We start from the raw sequence: 21927 nt of genomic DNA, 5'->3' as shown, positions 1-21927 counted from the left end.
CCCCGTTCCCAGCCTGGAGAACAGAATTACCGAGAGTCAATCTCTCTTCCCCCCTCACCCAGAGTGAATGCAAAGTCAGGCTAGTACATCTAACACACACAGGTTTTTCCCTGACTTCTTCCTCCCACCAATTCCCTGGTGAGCTGCAGACCCAATTCCCTGGAGTTCCTCACTAAAGAAAAACTCCAACAGGTCTTAAAAGAAAGCTTTATATAAAAAAGAAAGAAAAATACATACAAATGGTCTCTCTGTATTGACAAATACAGGGTCAATTGCTTAAAAGAACTATGAATAAACAGCCTTATTCAAAAGAATACAATTTAAAGCACTCCAGCAACTATAGACATGTAAATACAAAAGAAAAAAAAACCATATAACTCACTATTTGATCTCCTTGTACTTACAACTGGGAAACAGAAGATTAGAAAAGCAGGAAATAGAAAAATCCTTCTCTAGCTGAGAGAGATTCAGGCAGAAGACAAAGAACTCAGACACAAACTTCCCTCCACCCAGAGTTGAAAAAAGTCCTGTTTCCTGATTGGTCCTCTGGTCAGGTGCTTCAGGTTACTTTTTTTTTCAGGTGAAAGAGACATTAACCCTTAGCTATCTGTTTATGACAGGGGGTTCATGCTGGTACCCCATCTTTTGGATGCTAAGGTTCAGAGTGGGGGGGCATACTATGACACCTGGTACCATCGAACGTTGCCGGTCATGATCCAGGTCCCGCAGGCACTCTCGGTCCCACCATCGATCCCGATCCCGATGCCGCTCGCAGTCCTAGTACTGCTCTCCATCTTGATACCGGTCATACTCGTGGCACCACTTGAGATCCCGGTCGCCGATTCGGTACTCTCAGCACCGGTCCTGTTCCTGGCACCGCCGTACCTCTCGCAGCCGATCTTGGCACGGAGATTCAAGGCACCGGTTGACCTCCCAGCACTGCGCTGGTCGCAGGTCCCGGTCCCACTCTCGGCATCAATACGACTCCCGGTACCGTTCTCCGGTACCGCGTAGAGAAGGATCGACTGGATGCAGAGACCTGATCCAATCAGCCTCAGCTCCCCCGTGGCCTTCTCGTCACCATCTGCCTCATCCCATGCGGACAGTGCTTCCTATGGGGATTCGGACACGCATACCCATGGCCCGGACCACGGACCTCATCAGTGGTCCTTTTGGACACCTTGGGCTTATCATCAAGCCCAAGGCGAACCGGCTCGCCCATCACAATCCGGTCACTCAGAGCACCGCGTGCCAGAGGCCACTGTAAGCAGACCTCCCCCGGCTGGTACAGAGGAAACCAGTACCCATGCACCGGAACCGCACGATCTTACGGCTCCGGAGGTCCCCCAGGATCAGGAGTCAGTGCAGGACCCACTCGTCCCTGGGTTGTCATCCTCCTCTTCTCCGGATGAGGCAGTAGCGGGGACATCATCGTTGGGTCCACCTCCAACTGACCTCAGGTCACACCAGGACCTTCTGCAGTGTGTTGCCCAGAATATTAACTTACCGGTGGAGGAAATTCCAGAGGTGGAGGACCCGGTGATAAGCATTTTGTCTGTGGAGACACCAACCAGAGTGGCTCTCCCCTTCATCCGTTCAATCCAGGCTAGAGCAGACACTATCTGGCAATCCCCAGCATCCATCCCACTCACAGCCAGAGGGGTCGAACGGAAGTACATGCTTCCCTCCAAGGGGTATGAGTACCTCTATGTGCACCCCCTTCCATGTTCATTGGTTGTACAGTCCGTCAATGAACGGGAGCGCCACGGCCAACAAGCTTCTGTGCCTAAATCTAGGGAAGCTAGGCAAATGGATTTGTTGGGACAGAAAATCTATTCCGCGGGAGGCCTCCAACTCAGGGTTGCGAACCAACAAGCCCACCTGAGTAGGTACAACTACAACACCTGGGACTCCTGCCAGGACTCCTGCCAGGAATTTACAGCACTCCTGGAGGAGGGGAAGAGAGTTGTGCGGACCTCCCTACAGGCCTCGCTAGATGCCGCCGACTCGGCAGCTAGAACGGTCGCCTCTGGAATAGCCATGCGACGTATATCATGGTTGCCAAGTGTCCGGCCTGCCACCTGAACTTCAACATACCATACAAGACTTGCCATTTGATGGACAGGGCTTGTTCTCACAAAAGACGGACCCCAGACTGCAGAGTCTCAAGGACAACCGCGTAATTATGCGTTCGCTGGGAATGCATACACTTCAGACTCAAAGACGGTCATTCCGCTCCCAACCTCAGCGCCCTTACCCTCTACCTAGGCCAAGGCAAGACTTTGCCAGAAGACGAGGTCGTACCAACCGCAGACATCAGTCTGGACCTCAAGGGGGTAACAATTCCGGTCCCACCAAACCAACAGCGGGACCCAAGAGCAGAGTACCAATTGCCTCCCAGGATCCCCTTCAGTTCTACAACCGCCTTTCCCCGTTCCTCCCTGCGTGGTCCCAATTAACTTCAGATTGTTGGGTCCTACGCACGGTGGAGCTTGGATACCATCTTCAGTTTGTTTCACCCCCTCCCTTCCAACCCCCCTCCTCGTCCCTCTTCAGGGACCCCTCTCATGAGCAACTCCTCCTCCACGAGGTCTGGAGGCTCCTTTCAATCGGAGCTATAGAGAAGGTACCGGAGGAATTAAGGGGCAAGGGGTTTTATTCCCGATATTTCCTAATCCCCAAGGCAAAAGGGGGCCTCCGGCCTATCCTAGACCTGCGAGGACTGAACAAATTCATCAAAAAGTTCAAGTTCCGCATGGTATCCCTGGGAACCATCATTCCTTCCCTGGATCCTGGAGATTGGAACGCCGCTCTCGACATGAAGGACGCATATTTTCACATTGCAATTTACCCCCCGCACAGACGGTATCTGCGCTTTGTGGTGAATCATCAACACTATCAGTTTACGGTCCTTCCTTTTGGCCTCTCCTCGGCCCCTCGGGTCTTCACGAAGTGTATGGCGGTCGTCGCAGCTTCCCTCTGTCGTCGTCGAATACATGTCTTCCCATACCTCGATGACTGGCTTATTCGAGGGGCCTCCGAGGCACAAGTCATCAGCCATGTGACCATCATCAAGGACCTGTTCACACGTCTAGGCCTGATAATCAATTTGGAAAAGTCCACTCTGGTGCCTACACAGAGGATAGAGTTTATCGGGGCCATGCTGGACTCCAACCTTGCAACGGCCAGTTTACCCCCACATCGTTTTCAGGCTATAGTCTCCCTTGTACAAAGACTTCAGAGCTTCCCAACAACCTCTGCTCACACTTGCTTTGGCCTCCTCGGTCACATGGCTGCATGCACATTCGTCACAAAGCACGCCAGACTGCGAATGCTTCCTCTATAAATCTGGTTCGCCTCAGCCTATCATCCGGGCAGAGATGCCATAGACATTATACTCACAGTTCCGCCGAATGTTCTGGGCTCCCTCGACTGGTGGCGAACGTCATCTCTGGTGTGTGCCTGTCTGCCGTTCCATCCACCCCAGCCCTCCATGTCCCTAACAACAGACGCATCATCCCTGGGCTGGGGTGCTCACCTAGGGGAGCTTCGCACTCAAGGCCTCTGGTCGTCCTAGGAGTTGACGTTACACATCAATGTCCGAGAGCTGAGAGAGGTCCGGCTGGCGTGCCGAGCGTTCCAACGCCTGCAGGGCCGTTGTGTTGCAGTTTTCACGGACAACACAACGGCCATGTATTACATAAACAAGCAGGGAGGGACACGGTCCTCCCCCCTGTGTCGAGAGGCGATCCAACTATGGGACTTCTGCATAGCCCAGTCCATAGATCTAGTAGCCTCCTTTCTCCCAGGAGTCCAGAACACTCTCGCAGATCAACTGAGCAGATCCTTCCTGTCACACGAGTGGTCCGTCCGTCCGGACATTCTCCATTCGGTTTTCCAGAGGTGAGGCTTTCCCCACGTAGACCTTTTTGCCTCCAAAGTGAACAGGAAATGCCAGTTGTTCTGCTCCCTACAAGGTCGCTCCCTGGGCTCCCTCTCGGATGCGTTCCTAATTCCGTGGAAAGGTCAGCTCTTTTATGCCTTCCCACCATTCCCTCTCGTCCACCGAGTTTTACTCAAGCTCCGCAGGGACAAAGCCCGTCTAATTCTGATCGCTCCGGCTTGGCCGAGACAGCACTGGTACACACTGCTGCTTGACCTTCCTCTGACAGATCCGATTCCCCAGCCACTCTGTCCGGATCTCATCATGCAGGACTTTGGCAGGCTTCACCACCTGGACCTGCAGTCCCTTCATCTAACAGCATGGCTGCTGTCTGGTTGAGCCAATCGGAGTTGCGTTGTTCCACCTCCATGCAGCAGGTGCTGCTGGGAAGCAGAAAGCCTTCCACACGAACAACGTACCTCGCTAAATGGAAGCGCTTCTCTCACTGGTGCACCCAGCATGACCTTACTCCACAAACTGTATCGGACCCCACTGTCTTGGACTATTTATGGTCCCTCAAAGCGCAGGGCCTGGCGATCTCTTCTATACGAGTGCATCTTGCAGCTATTTCCACCTTCCATCCTGGGGAAACTGGCAGTTCCATTTTTTCTCACCCCATGGTTTCCAGATTCCTCAAAGGCTTGGAGCGACTCTACCCTCAGGTCAAACACCCAACCCCTACCTGGGATCTAAACCTCGTATTAACCAGGCTCATGGGTCCCCCTTTTGAGCCTTTAGCTACATGCTCGCTGCTGTACCTGTCCTGGAAGACAGCATTCCTTGTCGCTATCACCTCGGCTAGGCAAGTCTCGGAACGTCAAGCATTGACTGTGAATCCCCCTTATACGGTGTTCCACAAGGACAAGGTACAGCTGCGACCGCACCCGGCATTCCTCCCTAAGGTGGTCTCTGCCTTCCACGTTAATCAGGACATCTTTCTGCCAGTCTTTTTTCTGAAGCCGCATTCATCGCGCCGTGAACAACAGCTGCATACTCTGGATGTCCGCAGGGCTCTCGACTTTTACATCGAGAGGACCAAACCCTTCTGACGTTCACCTCAGCTATTTGTAGCGGTGGCAGAGCGCATGAAGGGCATGTCAATCTCTTCCCAACGAATTTCATCTTGGGTGACATCCTGTATTCGGGCATGCTATGACTTGGCTCACGTTCCAACCGGCCATCTCACCGCCCACTCTACCCAGGCTCAAGCCTCATCTGCCACGTTCTTGGCACATGTTCCCATCCAGGAAATATGCCGCGCGGCTACCTGGTCTTCCATCCACACCTTTGCATTGTACTACGCATTGGTCCAGCAATCCAGAGACGATGCCGCCTTCGGCTCAGCGGTCTTACATTCCGCAACGTCTCGCTCCGACTCCTATTTTAAGACTGTCACTGAATCATCAAATGTTATATACAGAAAGATTTCCCACCAGACCAGGAACAATTTTAAAGAATCAAAGGTGGCCCATTGCCAGGCTAAAATAAACCTGCCACATCAAGGAGGAAAAAAAAAACCACACCTCTCTTCCCACTGGTAATAAGGCTGACATTATAAAACATTTTTCATTTTAAAAACAGCTTCTGCACAAGGAGGCTACAACACAGAAATACTGCACAGTGGAACAGCTGTAAATTTTTCAATAGTTTACATGTTTCCTCTGGGCACAAAGGGCCTCTGAAGTGAATAGTAAAGGACATTCCTCCAGAAACAGGAATACTGTAACTCATTAAATATTTTTTAAAAAGTCTCCTGTAAAGCTCTAGTTCAGAAATAATAAAAAGACATAAAAATATGTGTACATTGGACCAAATAGCTTGAATTGTGGGGTTTGACTCAGAAGAATTGTCATAAACAGATAAGTAAGAGTTAATAGAACAGAAGTACTTCATCTCTCTTTTGCCTGTAAAGGGTTAACAAGATCAGTGAGCCAGGCTGTCACCTGACCAGAGGACCAATCAGGGGACAGGATACTTTCAAATCTTGAGGGAGGGAAGTTTTTGTGTGTGCTGTTAGTGTTTGGTTGTTGTTCACTCTGGGGGCTCAGAGGGATCAGACGTGCAACCAGGTTTCTCTCCAATCTCTCCGATACAGGCTCTTATAAGTTCAGAATAGTGAGTACTAGGTAGATAAAGCGAGTTAGGCTTATGTTTGTTTTCTTTATTTGCAAATGTGTATTTGGCTGGAAGGAGTTCAAATTTGCATTGTGCTGAAAGGATTTTAATTTGTACTTAAATACTTAGGCTGGAAGGGTATTCCCAGTGTCTATAGCTGAAAGACCCTGTAACATATTCCATCTTAAATTTACAAAGATAATTTTTACTGTTTTTCTTTATTTTATTAAAAGCTTTTTCTTGTTTAAGAACCTGATTGTTTTTTATTCTGGTGAGACCCCAGGGGACTGGGTCTGGATTCACCAGGGAATTGGTGGGGAGAAAGGAGGGAAGGGGAAGAGAAAGGTTAATTTCTCTCTTTGTTAGGATTACTTTCTCTCTCAGGAAGAGTCTGGGAGGGGGAGAGAGGAGGAGGGGGGAAGGTGCATTTTCCTCTCTGTTTAAGATTCAAGGAGTTTGAATCACAGTGATCTTCCAGGGTAACCCAGGGAGGGGAAGCCTGGGAGAGGCAACGGTGAGGGAAAGGGTTTACTTTCCTTGTGTTAAGATCCAGAGGGTCTGGGTCTTGGGGGTCCCCGGGCAAGGTTTTGGGTGGACCAGAGTGCACCTGGCCCTGGAATTCCTGGTTGGTGGCAGTGCTACAAATACTAAGCTGGTAACTGAGCTTAGAGGAATTCATGCTGGTACCCCATCTTTTGGACGCTAAGGTTCAGAGTGGGGGATTATACCACGACAAGAGTACATTTTGATATACCATGGATAGGCTTAGTGGTCTGTGTGGGGGACAGTAACACAGGTATATGCTGTTCCAGAGCCATACATGCAAGAAATAAATAAGGGCTAGATTATGACTTCTGAAGCCGCTACAGCAGGGGTGTGTGTGTGTGTGTGTGTGTGTGTGTGTGTGTGTGTGTGTGTGTGTGTGTGTGTGTGTGTGTGTGTGTGTGTGTGTGTGTGTGTGTGTGTGGGGTACCCAACCAAGTAGTCGCTGAAGACACACTGCCTGTAGGTGTTGATGCTGGCAGAATGCCTTGGGGGCATTGGGGGAAACATACTCAAAAGCAGCAACTACTATTCTCTCCATAAAGCCAATCAGTACCAGCCTCTTCACCACAATGGATGGGACAGGGCCCTGATCATATTCCCACTCCATTCATCCATGCCTTTTAAGGCCTGAGGTTCTCCAGACCTTATTAGCTAACCCCACCCACTTTCACACAGGGAGTACAAGCATAAGCCTCTGGCGGCTTCGTTTGTAGGTCTGTGCAGTGGAGGAAGGGTATCCTGAGATCATCTGGCCCATTCAATAACAGACATAATCTACCAGTAAGTCTTTATAACTAGCTAACAGAATGTAAATGTCCTCCCAGAAACAAGTGCACCAGATGTTAATAGTTGTTAGCACTGGTGCTCAATGCAAGGCTTCCACTATTTTTACTGATGTTACTGCAGCACGTATATGTAGCATCTGATAACGATTCAATGACAATTGTAAGCATCAAGTTAAGATTTTCAAATTCTCCATCATTTATTTACTAATGGTTTCAGTAAATTCTCTTGTAGCAAACAGCCAAGGCCTGTTCGGACAAAGCACCAATTACCATTGGTGTAGTTAAGATTGAAACAGTTCTATACTTCATTTATGTCCTTTCCCCTTGTTATTGAGCTCCTTGCTCCAGATAATATTAGATTCCTTTCTTTACTCTCTGCATAGAATATGTCAAGTCTAACCTCATTCTCATTTTTCTGCCTCTCTCCCCAATTCCTACAACCTGACTTTCTCTCTGTTGTTCCCATACATTGTATTGTTATCTACTATTTAGGATCCTTATGTCCATTAAACCCGGTGTCAGATTAAGCAAGATTTCCTCTAAAGCTGATACCAGTACATCTCTATAATGCATGTAGCTTTCCATATCTGCAGGTTAACCCACTATCTTGCTCTTAGCCATCATGACAGGTTCATTGCAAGGATTTCTCAAACACGTTGCTTTATACCAGCCCTCTGCTTTGATTTTCAAAGAACAAATTTAGGTATCCTCAAAATAGAGGACTAGCTAATGAGAGGGAGAAGAGAAATGGCATAGAGAAGTGTGGTAAGATTTTTTAAAAATAGGGTTGAGCAGGGAAGGGAGGAGAGAAAAAATGGTGTGAAGAAAGTAAGGAAGGGGATGACATCGAGAGTCTCAGTGTAGGCAAATAAGAAAGGAATGAAAGGATACATTATAAACTGTCCTGTGTTCAATCAGCAAATCTGACAGTTGGGATTTGGTACAGATTTTTCCAGCAATATTTTTGTTGTGCCCCCTGTCTGGCCAACGCTCCTAGCCAAATATTGATTAGTGCTAATTCCAAATGGAAGTTCTATGCTCTACCACATTTCCGAGTAGTCACATAATATGAATTCTACAGGCTCTCTGATTAATTAATTTTTTTATTACTCCAGCAGGGTCAGACAGTCCTCTTTCTGCTTCATGCACCACCATTAATAATCATTCCAAAATTTCTAGCTGTTCCTTGTAATGATGTATTTAATTTTATCCTAAATAATTGAAGCAGCACAAATTGCATTTCAACCAGTAAACTGGAGCAAGCATGATAGTAGTTTCCCACTGAAGGGAGGCTTAGTGCAATATTAAAGAAATGAAGGTTATTTGTAACTGGAGTTCTTTGAGATGACTCTGCATATTCACGCTCAGGCATAATACGCCAACCAGCGCAGCCTAATGGTGGAGACTTCTCCAAAGTACCCATTAAAGTGCACACATGCCTCTAGCTAGCCCTCTCTTTGGTGTGTCTGAACATTCCGAGGGTGAAGCTATATAAGGAAGTGCTGCGCTCTGCACTGCCTCAATTTCTTCCACTGCTCACCCAGAGAAACCAAGTTAGGACTCTGAGAAATAGGGGAAGGTGGATGGGAAGTGTGAATATGCAGAGTCATCTCAAAGAACTCTGGTCGCAAATAAGTAACCTTCAATTCTTTTTTGAATAGCTCTGCGTATTCCCACTTATGGGTAGTTTGGCAGGCCATCTGAAAACTCTGGAGGAGGGAAGAGTCCCAATTAATGACTGAAGCACGGCTCTACTAAATCAATCACTGTTCTTGAAGCTATATCCAAAGCATAATGTTCAGTAAATGTATGGACTGACTTCCAAGTAGCAGCCTTACAGATTCCCCGATTAGGAACATGTCTAAGACAAACAAAAGATGCTGCCACTGATCTAAAGGAATTAGGTCTGACATCAGTGTCCGTTACAGCTATTCCCCTATTCCATTTTGTTTCCCCAGACTCCATTTTGTTTTCTGTTCTCCTGTGGCCGCCCTTCCCTGGCTGTTAAGTTGTTTACCAGGGCCACTGCCCTTCTCAAAGGGAGGGCCCCTTAAGTTGTTTAACAAGAGCCATTGCCCTTCTCAAAGGGATGGCCACTTGTGCTGCATGCTAAGTGGGACCACTGCCCTTTTCAAAGGGTTAGTCCTGTTATCACCTTGTTGAACCTGGGCTCGGTGTAGGGTAGGCAATGTCCAGAGCTGCAAGGCCTATTGTGGTTTTAAGATCCTGGGCATGAGTCATAGTCTCATGTGCTCTTGAGTCACCTATTGCACAGGACTATGTCCAGGCATGTCTCTGGGCTTACCTTCAGTTTTTCCCCTGTGCCCCCTCCCCTGTGACAGAGGGAGCCTATCAGGATTACTGGTGGGAAACTGCCCAAGTTTGCCTTTAAAACCAGACATTTTTGAAACACACCTCAGAAAGGTTCCTGCATTGCTGCCTGGTCTGATCAGCCAGGCGTTCTGGGGGGTCCTTTCTCCGCTCTCGTTTTATTTTTGAGCGTATCCCCGTTTTTTGAACGCCCCCCCCCACGAAGAACGAATTGCTACCTGAGAGATCTCCTGATTATTGAGACTGTACCGAACCCTCCTTGCCTCTTCTGATGTTGCTGCTGCTTCTGCCTTTGCTGCTGCCTTGGGGACTGGTAAGAATCCCTCTGTAAAACTTTCTATACTTTTATTTTATTATTTTAGCTGCTGGCTCTGTTTCCCCAGCACACAGACTCAAGCTAAACCTTGGTCTGTGTCTTAAAACCTCTCTTAAACTACAGGGCTCTTTGCCACTGCTAAGCTCTGCTCCTGTAGGCTTTGCCTTGGGGCTCTCTGCTTTCAGCTGTATCCACCGCTGTAGCCACCATCCCTTGGCTTCCTTGGGAGCTGGGTCCTGGATACATACCACTCTGCCCTCTGTAACCTTCCCATAGCATAAGGTGCACCATAGGTCTTGTTTTTTTTTAATTTAATAAGTCATAGTTTGTTAAGATTGTAGAGCTTGTAAGTTTCTGTGATATTTGTTGTGTTGCCTAATTGTTGGTTAAGATAAGTTTAGAAAATCATTGCCTGGTTGTATTCTGTAGCTGCTTGTCATTTTATATAAGTTTGATTAAGTTAGGGGATAGATAAGGTTTTACTATTTGAATTTGTCTTCCCACTACCCCCCCCCCCGAGCTCCCCAGTCACTCATTGCAGTCTCTCTGCTGTTTAAACTTTCAGCCTGTCTGCTCTCTGTGTCTCCCTGAGTTTAAATCTCCCTCTGTAGCGCCTCTATCTTTGGTTTCTGCTCCACCACGTGCTCCTCTTCCCCCATCCCCTAACCTCATTCCTCTACCACTGCCTTTCTCTCTCTCTCTCTCTCTCTTTTAATCCCTTCCCCCACGTGTTCACCCCGCTCCTACTGCTGCCAAACCTCAATTGTATTACTGAAGTCTAGCATAAAACCCCATTGGTTACCCTTTTTCTCTCTCACACACCTCACATTTTATATTTACACCACTGTGACACATTTTTACCTAGAGTTGTTGGTTATTTAACACATTTTACCCATAACTGTTAGTTGGTTATATGCTGCTGTGACACACCCTTTACCTAGAAATTGTTAGCTACCTGTTACATTTATACTTCAGTGTTAGTTGGTTACCAACTGTATTGTACCCCACTGTATTGTACCCCACTATTGAAACCCCCTATACTATACTAAAAGAACTCCCTCCCCAATTGCCTACCTTAACAAACCCCATACCCCTCACTATTAAATTTTCCCTGTTTTTGCATTTTCTTAATAAAGTTTATTTTGCACCCCACCTGTGTGGTAATTGCTCCCCAAGATCCCATAACCTGCAGGCAGGGACAATCAGTAGGCACAGGAACTGCTGCTAATGTGTAACATTCAAGGATACATTGTTCTACCCATCTGGAAACAATTTGAGAAGACAGATGATAACCCGTATGATTCTTACCATATGAAACAAATAATATAGAAAGCTTCCTAAAACCTTTAGTTCTATAAAAATAATATGCTAAAACCCTTCTAGGATCAAAAGTATGTAAAGCAGATTCTCCTTTATTAGCACGTGGCTTTGGAAAATACACTGGTAAATTTATTATTTGATTGATATGAAACTCGGATATTATTTTTGGTAAAAAAACCTGGGATCAGGTCTAAGAACCACCTTCTCTTTATGAAAAACTAGTAAATGATGGGTCTGTAATCAAAACATGCAATTTGCTCACCCTTCTGGCTGATGTTATAGCAATAATAAACACAGTCTTAATAGATAAGTAAAATTAAGAACGCTATGCCTAGGGTTTAAAAGGTGGCTTCAGACGCAAATATAATATCAAATTAAGATCCTACCGTGGAACTGGATCTCTCAAGGGGAGGCGGCGGGGAATACATTTTAAAGAATCCCTTTTGAAACTTTTAAATCATATCATACTTGAACAACAATCTGTCACTGAGCAAAAGATAAGCTGAGAAAGCTGCCGAAAGAAACGTTAAAGAGAAATTAAAGACAGGCCTTCAGACTTTAAATACACCAAATACCCAGGGAATGGAAGCTGTACCTGGTAAGTCAGATTTTCCCTGCATCCAAGAGACAAATCTAGTCCATTTCCTCATTTTGAACAAAGGAGGAACAAGATTGTTCAAAGTTAGTCAGAGTCTGATAGCCTAGGCTATCAGATAGAGAGACTGGAGTTTGCATGAAGAATCCTGCCATGCTGCTGGGATAACAGGTCTTGAGGCAAGTGTAGCACTTTGTAGACCCCTTACAATGGCTGAAGCAGGTCCATATGCCTTTGCTGTCTCAGCCAAGCTGGAGGCACCAGGATCAATGTTTCCTTGTCCTGCCTTATCTTCCCCACTACCTTCTGAATTAATGGGAAAGGAGAAAGCATAGAGATGGCCTGTTAAAAAAAAACAAACTTAATGGAGATATCCTATCTCCCAGAGCTGGAAGGGACCTTGAAAGGTCATTAAGTTCAGCCCCCTGCCTTCACTAGCAGGACCAAGTACTGATTTTGCCCCAGATCCCTAAGTGGCCCTCTCAAGGACTGAACTCACAACCCTGGATTTAGCAAGCCAATGCTCAAACCACTGAGCTATGCCTCCCCCTTCCACTTTTCCTCACTTCATTAGAAAATCATCTGAAATAGACCGACTGTCCTTTCCCACTCTTGAACAAAAAAGACAACACTTACTGTTGAACCTAGTTGTAAACAGGTCTACAACTGGCTGACCCCAAATGGAGAAGATCTTTTGTATTATCTGGTTCTTTAATGACCACTCATGCATTTGAGAACTGTCTGCAGAGCTGATCTGCCAACACATTGCTCGCTCTCACTAAATGCAGGGGTATCAGATAGACATTCTGTAGATTGTACCCACTTATCCCAGAAAGTGATTGTCTCAGCACACAACACAGTAGACTGAGCACCTCCTAGCTTATTGACGTAATACACAGCAGTCGTTTTGTCTCTCTCTCCCAGCATAACTTTCCCCCATATAAGAGGCAGAAAAGACCTGAGAGCCAGTTGAATCACCTTCAATTCTAAAACATTTATGTGCAGATTCTTTTCCTGAGACACCCAGTGACTCTGAATGGTCAGAGAACCCAGATGAACTCCCTCATCCATTGTTCAGTGCATCAGAGGTTATGGTGATGAATGGCAAAGGAGGATTAAAAATGACCCTTTTGAGGACCTTGGTTCTGTTTGTTTACCACATTAAATAATCTAAATGTCTTGTGACTGACATGTGAAGATTGTCCAGATTTGGCTTGTAAACCTGAGCCATCCAAAATTGCACTGGCCTCATTCTGAGACATGCAAATAGAATGTCATAAGTAGTCACTGCCTTAAGACCCATCAAATGTAAAAAGAAAATTACTTTCTGGGTCTAATGGCTATGAATCTTTTAAATAGATTGCACTATCTTCAAAAATCTCTCTTCTTGGAAGGAAAGCCATTTCTGCTATTGAGTCCAGTACATATCCTATAAAGTGGATTCTCTGAGTTGCACAGAAATTTGACTTTTTGACCTTTAGAAGCAGTCCTAAATCTGAAAGAAGGGAAGTTGTAAACTGGATGGGAGTCAGTAGATCTTCTTGTGAAGATGATTTTATCAATCATACTCTGTTTTCTGAGATGCACTGCTTGTAAAGACTCTAGGCACTGCAGAGAGGACAAACAGCAGGACCTCGTACTGAAAATATATGTTCCACCACAAAACAGAGGTATTTCCAATGATTTGGCCAAGTAGAAATATAGAAACATGTATCCTTTAAATTGAGAGTTGTGAACCAATCCATGGTGAGAGTGCGGGATGATGGAGGTGTGAATTAGCATTTGAAAGTGAAACATTTGGATAAATGTTTTCAACCTTCTTAAATCTAAAATTGAACTGAAATACTCATCTTTTTTTTTTCATCAGGACCCATCTTGAATAAAACCCTTGTCCCACACCTTTGTGAACTTCCTTTGTGCTCCCATCAAAAGCAATTTCTGAACTTCCTATAGAAGAACAACTTTTGTGAGATATTCCCTGAAAATGGAAGGATAAGGGGAGTTAAAAAGAAGTAGTATTTTGAACCATAAGGCATATACTTTTCCTATTATTTCTAAGACCTGTTTGCATGATGTAATAAGCCTCTTATAGCTGATAAAATGGTCTAGGAGTAGGAAGGAGCTTTGCCAGTTGGTTCAAAACTTTTGACCATGGTGCCAGATCTGTGGCTATGTATTAAATGAAGAAGAGGATGAAGCAGATTTGCTTTAACTTTGGTCTGGACCTGAATGAATTCTTCTTCTGTTGAGACTGCCAGAAAGAAGTTGTTTGCTGAAGATGTTGCTGAAGTTTCTGAGATGAAAAATATGAAGAAGGTTGAGCATAAAATATTTTCTGATAATGAAAACAAGGAGTAGGAGGTCTCCTAGCAGCGGAGAACTAACCCAGAGAATGAGCAGTAGATCTTGTCTCTTCTGATTTTTCCAAAAGCTCATCCATCTTGTTACTGAAAAAACTACCACTCTCAGAAGGGAGATCCTCCACCTTAAACGTAGTGTCCACAGTCAGTGATGAAGACCTTAAATATGCATGTCTTCTCAAAGTAACCACAGATGCTAATGCTCTGGCTTAAGAATCAGAAGAATCAAAAAGAAGCCCTGAGAGCATGTTTTGATATATTTTGTCCCTCTGCCAAGATGGCATTGGCTAATTTCATCTGACTGTCTGGTAACTCTTGCATAAACAACCATTTTCTCCCACAGACGGAATTGATAGTGGGACATTACCACCTGGTAATTAGCTATGCTAATATCTAAAGATTAAGGAGGAAAAGCCTGCCTTTCAAGGGCATTCAATTTCTTCCCTTTTCTATTTGCTGGAGTTGACTGGTCTTGACCAAACCTAAATCCATTACTCGCTGCTGCAATCACTAAAGAATCTGGTGCAGGGTGAGTATAAAAATACAACACCCTCCTGTAGGATCTGATACAGTTTGTCTGCTTTTTAAGATGGGCTGACAGAAAACAAGAGTAACCCAAATGCTCTTAGCAGGTTGCAAGAGACCATTCAAAATAGATAAAGACATTCTGTTTCTTGAAGGAGCACCAGGAATGTCAGATAGTGGATGGAATGCCTCTTCCTCAGCAACTGAAGACAAGTTCAAAGTAGATGCCAATTGATCCACCAAACTCAACTCTTTTTCTTCCTCAGACAATGTATCAGGCACTACTATCTGGGGTGCAACCATACCTGTGGAATCTGATCCAAAAATTCTCAGCATCTGGATCCTTATCAGCTGGAACATCATTACTCCATCCACAAAGCGGATGATCCAAGAGCTCATGTAGTGGAGCCCAATAAAGCCATGGAGTCCAAGATTACCAGTTTCTCCAATAGTTAGTGTCCAGGAACATCTGCATAAGATGTGGTGGCACAAACTGACCAAAAGACTAAGGAAACCCAGCCTTGGGTGGCATAAATCTGGAGAGCTGAGGTCTTTTGACTCTTTCATGATCCTCTTCTACCTGTGGATCCAACCTTGGATCTGCAATGGGTCTCACTGCAGATAACTGCACCAGAGGATTAACTGACATGACAGGTGAGAAAGATCTGCCTGATGACTCTACAGAAATATTAAGAGGAGAAAGAAGGAGAGGTGGTTCTATGCCATGTCTCTTTTCAGGAGTAGGGGATTTAGACCTTGGAACTGATGAGGTCTTCCTCTTCCTGTTCCCCAAGAAACTCTCACTTGGATCTGAAGAATGATCAGGGGCCAAACAGTGAATATCGTCTACTACTGTAATAATCCTCTTCGGATCTGATGTTGGTACAGGGGTTTATAAAGACAACAGTGACAATCTTACAGATTTAGGCATCACCAGATCCAGAGAGACTCAACTCAGTAATTCTGGCTCATAAAATAGAATGTGGAACTGACTTGGGTCTCAGACTTGGTACTAGAGAAGATGGATCTAAATTGGATGGAATTGATAAATGTGTACCATGGGATTGTGGCTGTCTTCTCCTTTGTCTTCCTCTTTGTAATGAATACATTTGAAACCTAGGCATAGAGTCCTTATCTCCAGATTGAATAGATCGTGCCTCTGACACTCTGGCAGCTTTAACAGAAGGATATGATGAAATGGGAATGTACGGCAGAACCAGCGAAGACACGGATCCCTGGGACTTCTCAGAAATCTTAGCCTTACTTGTTGATGCAATCAGAGACAATATGGGCCTCTTAGTCTTCAGATCCAAAGATCTCCTGGAACCTGAATGGTTAACAGGGAGCTCTTCCTTAAATAGGACCACCTGCAGCCTATTACGCCCCTCCACATGTGGTGTGAAAGCGTGATAGATGGAACACCCAGAAGGGGAGTGACCCTTGCTGAATCACTTAAGATGCCTCAAATGGGCAACCAATACCAGGAAGACAGGTGGGCAGAAAGTACATCCCTTGAAGTCCGGCATATTCTTCATCTTCTTCTGATCTGTCACCCTTATATAGCCTCAGTGCCCCTTTATATAGCCTTGCCCTCAGAATGTTCATGAACACTGAGGGGAGGTATAGAAACGGGGAGCACATGTGCTCTAACAGGCACTGCTGGGAGAAGGGGCTCCTGTTAGACTGCATCAGTTGGTGCCTTACCCATTGGTGGGAATATGCAGAGCCACTCAAAGAACAATAACTTTATAAGATAATTTTAAGCCTTATTGTATACTCTTACTCTATAGAGTAAGTCATCTGGTTTTATTTTAATCATGAGATATTTTCCTTTGATATTTTAGCCGTCCTTTTCCCCAGATAGTGGCTAATTATATTATATTATTACCTTAGCATTAGCAAACCCCCCAGAAACCAAAACCAGCATGTTTGACAAAGCTCTTATCCCTTTAACAGCTAAAGCAGTAAAAGAGGTTTGCAATGGCTATATGTATCCACCTTGTTTCTGTTAATCCAGGGTTTAAAAACTTTGTTATTATCTTTCATTTCTAAAATCCCTGTGAAATTGCTTTGTATAAATCATAGCACATTTGAAACATTTAAATAAAAGCTATAGCTTTCAATCCCAACCTGAGAGCAAAACTCCACATCCAAGTAAATACTTTGATTGTGTTTATAACTATTACAAAACCAAAAACATTACAATCTATTCTATATTAAGGAAATATTTTGGTGCTTGCTTTATTACTTAAATATATTTCTCCTAAAATACTTGTATTAAATTTCATCCAATGAGTTTTCAAGCAATTTTCTCTCTTGCAATAAGTTCCTTCATTAGTATTCTAGATAGTCACTTCACTGCCATTGAGGGATATGTATGTATTATTTTATTATTATTAGCAGTAAATATTCATATTCTGATAGTACTGAAATGCCTCAGGTCCCAGGTGCTTGGTCCTATACAAACACACATAAGAAACAATCCTTGCCCTGAAGGAATTACCATCTAAAGCAGATGTGGATTCAACACACAAGCAAATGAGCAAGGTGAAGAATTGGCAGAATTTGTTTGTTACACATATTTTAAGTTCTCTTGTTTCTTTTTTTTGGTTTGTTTTAAACTGGGATTAAAGGAAGGGAATTGGAAAAGAAAGAAGGGGCAGAGGAATAGTCACAGGTTGTCAACTGTCTATCTATGATTAGCAGGCTGAGTTTTGTGTGCATCATGATAGAGACAAGTCAGGCAACAATTGCTACTAGAGAGAGCTAAATGTACTTGTCTTACAGTTTAAGAAATACCATCTGCACTTAATTCTCTCTGACACCTCAGACTAAAGGAACAATTGAAGATGTGAAGAACACAACTCTAGCTTCAACAGACAGCAGTGCGTCAGCCCCTTATTAGTGTTGAGATATTGATCTGTCATTTTACTTTTTCTTCCCTGGGTTTTGAACTCATCCTAATGAAAGGGCTAAAGTCTGCTGCTGTCAATGTCTTCCTCATTTGTCACAATCACATGTGATTACACTTTACACATACTGGGTGAGACTGAGTCCAGCCTTTATCCATCCTTCTCTTTTTACACCCCCAATTATTTGTGGACATAGCAGATTAAGTACCTCATGATGATCTAAGTTAACTATATTAAAATGTGGTTGCAAATAACTTTGGCCATAAAATTGCATCTCTCTGTGTTCCTTCTGAACAGTAAAGAATCCCCAAACTATGTTTTCATGTATGGGGCACTAATCATTTCAAGCTAACTTGTTACAGTCTGGCAATATGTTGAATGCCTATTTAAGGTTTGTCCATGCATAGACACATCCAGTATTCAAAATGCAGTTCTCATGTTTGGCACACAGCTCGCCAGGGTAAGCACCCTGGCGGGCTGGGCTGGTTTGTTTACCTGCTGTGTCTGCATGCCCGGCCAATTGCAGCACCCACTGGTCGCGGTTCGCTGTCCCAGGCCAATGGGGGCAGCAGGAAGGGCAGCTAGTACATCCCTCAGGCCGTGCTGCTTCCCGCCGCCCCCATTGGCCTGGAGCAGCAAACCGCGGACAGTAGGAGCTGCGATCGGCCGGGCCTGCGGACACAGCAGGTAAACAAACCGGCCTGGCCCACCAGGGTGCTTACCCTGGCGAGCTGCATACCAAAGGTTGCCAACCCCTGGAATACACCACCGGAACACTGATTTGTTGATCTATTCTTGGGGTCTTTCAGGAAGACTTAGGAGAAACGTAGTGATTTTAGTTCGCTCTGGATTCAGGAAAACCTTTTCATTTTAGTTCACGTAGATTCGCACACCATTACATTTTGCTTTGAGTTAAGCATTTCAAGAAGCTAAATAATTCCTAATCTAACTCAGCTAAAACAGTCACATGCTAATTACAGGTCAAAACAACTGAGTTCCCAATGATTTCCACTTGAAACCATCTGTGAGCCCAGACTGACTCAAAACTCAGCCCAGATTTACCAAAATGTTAGCAAGGTGGGCCTGAATTTTTGGTCTGCAGTAAAACGTGAGAGAGCCATACAATATGGATATTAAATAATATTATTAGTTACAATACTTAAAATGTATGCATGCCAATGATTCCTTTGCTGCAGCAAACAAAACACCCAAAATAATAAAGATGTTTTCTATACTTCACATAATATACATTTTCAGAATGAGAAAACTACTAATCACAACCTCTTGGTGCATATGTGAAAAAGGAACTTCCTTTTTGTGACCTGCTTTACACTTGGTCCTTTATCTCGAGAAGCAGGGGCTCCTGGGTTTAGATACAGAGGTGCAGATTCAAGCCTGACAGACAGCCTGCCCAGGAGCATCATCACAGATAGTGGCCCTTATGGCAGTTTGAACTGTTGTAGACCTCAGACATTTGGGATGAGCTTGTCTGGCCAGAGTGAATGTAATACCACAACCTCATTTGTAATGACACCACTGTCATCTGGATCTGGATGCATGAGCCTATACTGTTTCAGCTAAAGGGCCAAGGATAAACTTTTCAAAAGCATATCAGTGACTTAGGAGCCTGAGTCACATTTTTTCAAAAATAACTTAGGCACTTTGGTTATTCATATAGCTTTATTCCTATTTTTCAGTGATTGAACTAAAAAAGTAAAATATATTTTTTGGGTCATACAAAACGTGTTTCATTTTCAAAATGTTTATTTTTTACCTTTTTGAAAAAATAAAAATGAAGTAAAATTCAAAAGTTGAAGTGTTTCATTTAAAAAATGGCAAATCAAAACATTTAGACGTATGCAGATTTTTTGAAAATCACACTCAGTGCCTATTTGCATCTTAAGGTATTTAGATACCTTTAAAAATCTGGCCCTAGGTTATTTTTGAAAATGATATTTAAGAGTTTAAGCTTAGAGGCACTTCAGTATTTTTACCCCAAGTCCATTAGTGTAGAGTCAGGAGCAGTCTCAATGTTTATCTGAGATATCATGTACGAAAGGGATTAGCTATGAACTATTGTCTGGAGAAACAATTTTAAATTGAATTGACATTTTAGTAACTAATTCTTTACATTCTTAGTTTCTGAATTGCTTTTGGTTGAATGGTCACCAACAGTCCCATAACCTTTGACTGGTAAACTGTTTGTCTGGATGCCGTATTAGGGATCCATAGTTCCATATTGGTACAAAAGTTACTGTCCCATAATAGTACAGAATTAGAATACATTTTCCAATTTGTCATAGGATTTCAACATGTGATCCAGCTGATCATTCCTGGATAAATTTGAAACCTCTATATTAAATACATTCATTTACATTTTATCAGCAATATTATATGACTCTCTTCATGAGACTTCTGCAATTTCTTATTTATCTATGAAGTCTATTTTGAAAACGTATACATTTATAAGACTTCAGTCTATACTTCAGCTTAAGCAGTATGAAGTTCAACACATTAATGAGACATGGTATGGGTAAGTGGTTAATTAATGTAATTTCACTAATGAACATTTTTAATGTGGTATGTATACTAATTTTCTGTCAAATATTTACAAACATCCTAATTGGGATTTTAATGGGGGCTTGGGTTTCATTACAGAAGTTGTTCACAGATCTTTCTGAGGCTTTTTATATGCTTGCTTCTTACTTGGGTATTTAGCAGACTTACTTTTTGATTGGAAATACACATATTTGTTTCCATTCCATTATTCTTAGATAATGGGAGTTCTGAAAGCTAACAGATGAAAGGCTCTCTGTGAGATGATGTTAGGTTCAAGGGTCTCTCATGAACGCACAGGACTGTTCTGCTGCTATCCATACTTTGTGGGTCTTATAAGCTCCATTTCAGGAGGATAAAAGGTGGAAAGTCTCTAGAGAAAGAAAGGGGTTGAGGTGAGGAAATCTTGCAAGGAAAAAAGATTCCTTCAATGTTCATCTCGGGCTGATTTTTAGTTTTGTTGTTCCTAAGTTCAATATACAGGGAACCCCACCTAGGGGATGTGTGAAAAAGTTTTTTGTTTTTTTACATTAATCCAGTGGGCATTCTGTGTTGCGTGTGTGGTGAATACTCAGCTCATTCATACTCCCAATGTCTGACTGACTTAGAATTAAACACTACTTCTATGGTAGTCACATTTGTCCCTTCCTTAAGACTTACTTTCATCTCCAGTTTCAAATTCAAACTTCTGGCTATAGCCGCTGTATCCTGCTGCAGTCCTGACTCTGATATGAAATATATACTTGGTGGCTGGCTTGAGACCTGTGATGATAACACTTGGAGCCTTGGACCTTGTGGAGGAATAGCTGAGCTGCTCATGCTCCTGGTGGACAAAAGAGGGGAGAAATGATATCAAGTTGAGTTTTGCAAAGTTCGTAATAACAATAGTCCAAACAGAAAGCTCTGCTTTTTTCTTATGAATGTAAAAGTTGTTCATAAAAGGAGGTGCAGGTATGAATTCTGGTACTCTCATATTGTGCTATCATCACAATGTATGACATGACTTTGGATTAGAAATACTTTAAGAAATTTTGCTTATTCTTTCATACAATGCATATTGTACCTTTGTGATTTGGGTTAGTAATTATACTGTAGTCAAAATAATATAGTATTAATACAAGACTACATTCACAGAAAATGGCAGCTGAAATGGCAGCTACATATTTTGCACAATGGACAAATTAGAAGTTCAGTAGGTACTAGCAAAGTGTAAAGATGTGGGAGTATTCAAATACCCGCTACTCACTTCTACCCGCAGGTAGTGCCAAAATGCCGGCGCTATCCGTGGGTAGGCCTGTAGGTAAAAGAAAATACAGATTAACTTTTTTTTAGTTCGAAAACTTCTAGCATGGTTCAACTGCTTTGTTGTTGCTGAACTTAATTTTTCTCTCCAGTTAGCTGTAATGTGATTGTATATAAATACCCTGGCACACTATAATGAAAAACATTCTTTGCAGAATTCCCATGTTAAGTATTTTCCAGCTGATTCCGGGAGTTGTTGAGAACCTCCAACTCCTACTGAAGTCACAGGGAGTTACAGGTGCTCAGCACCTCTCAAGATCAGGTCTTTAGTAGACAGGTTCACTCTATCAGATTGCTGCTCAAACACAGTGATACGTAGTT

General features: G+C 43.6%; 1 protein-coding gene across 8 annotated transcripts in view; it reads right to left on the bottom strand.

Moving 5' to 3' along the window:
* EPHA6 (EPH receptor A6) overlaps positions 1–21927 on the bottom strand; it is a 917633-nt gene that overhangs the window by 236100 nt on the left and 659606 nt on the right. For 3 of the 8 annotated variants that reach the window (XM_050957100.1, XM_050957118.1, XM_050957127.1), the window contains 2 exons: positions 21551–21598; positions 20965–21127 (listed from right to left, as the gene is read on the bottom strand). In XM_050957100.1, the coding sequence (XP_050813057.1) occupies positions 20965–21127; positions 21551–21598 (211 nt within the window). Of the gene's footprint in view, positions 1–20964; positions 21128–21550; positions 21599–21927 lie in introns of those variants that run through there. The other 5 variants (XM_050957110.1, XM_050957162.1, XM_050957137.1 and 2 more) reach the window with 3 other exon arrangements.

The sequence above is a fragment of the Gopherus flavomarginatus genome, chromosome 1 (genome assembly GCF_025201925.1).
Source record: "Gopherus flavomarginatus isolate rGopFla2 chromosome 1, rGopFla2.mat.asm, whole genome shotgun sequence".
NCBI classification, from domain to species: Eukaryota; Metazoa; Chordata; order Testudines; family Testudinidae; genus Gopherus; species Gopherus flavomarginatus.
This window is presented reverse-complemented; position numbering and strand designations above follow the sequence as displayed.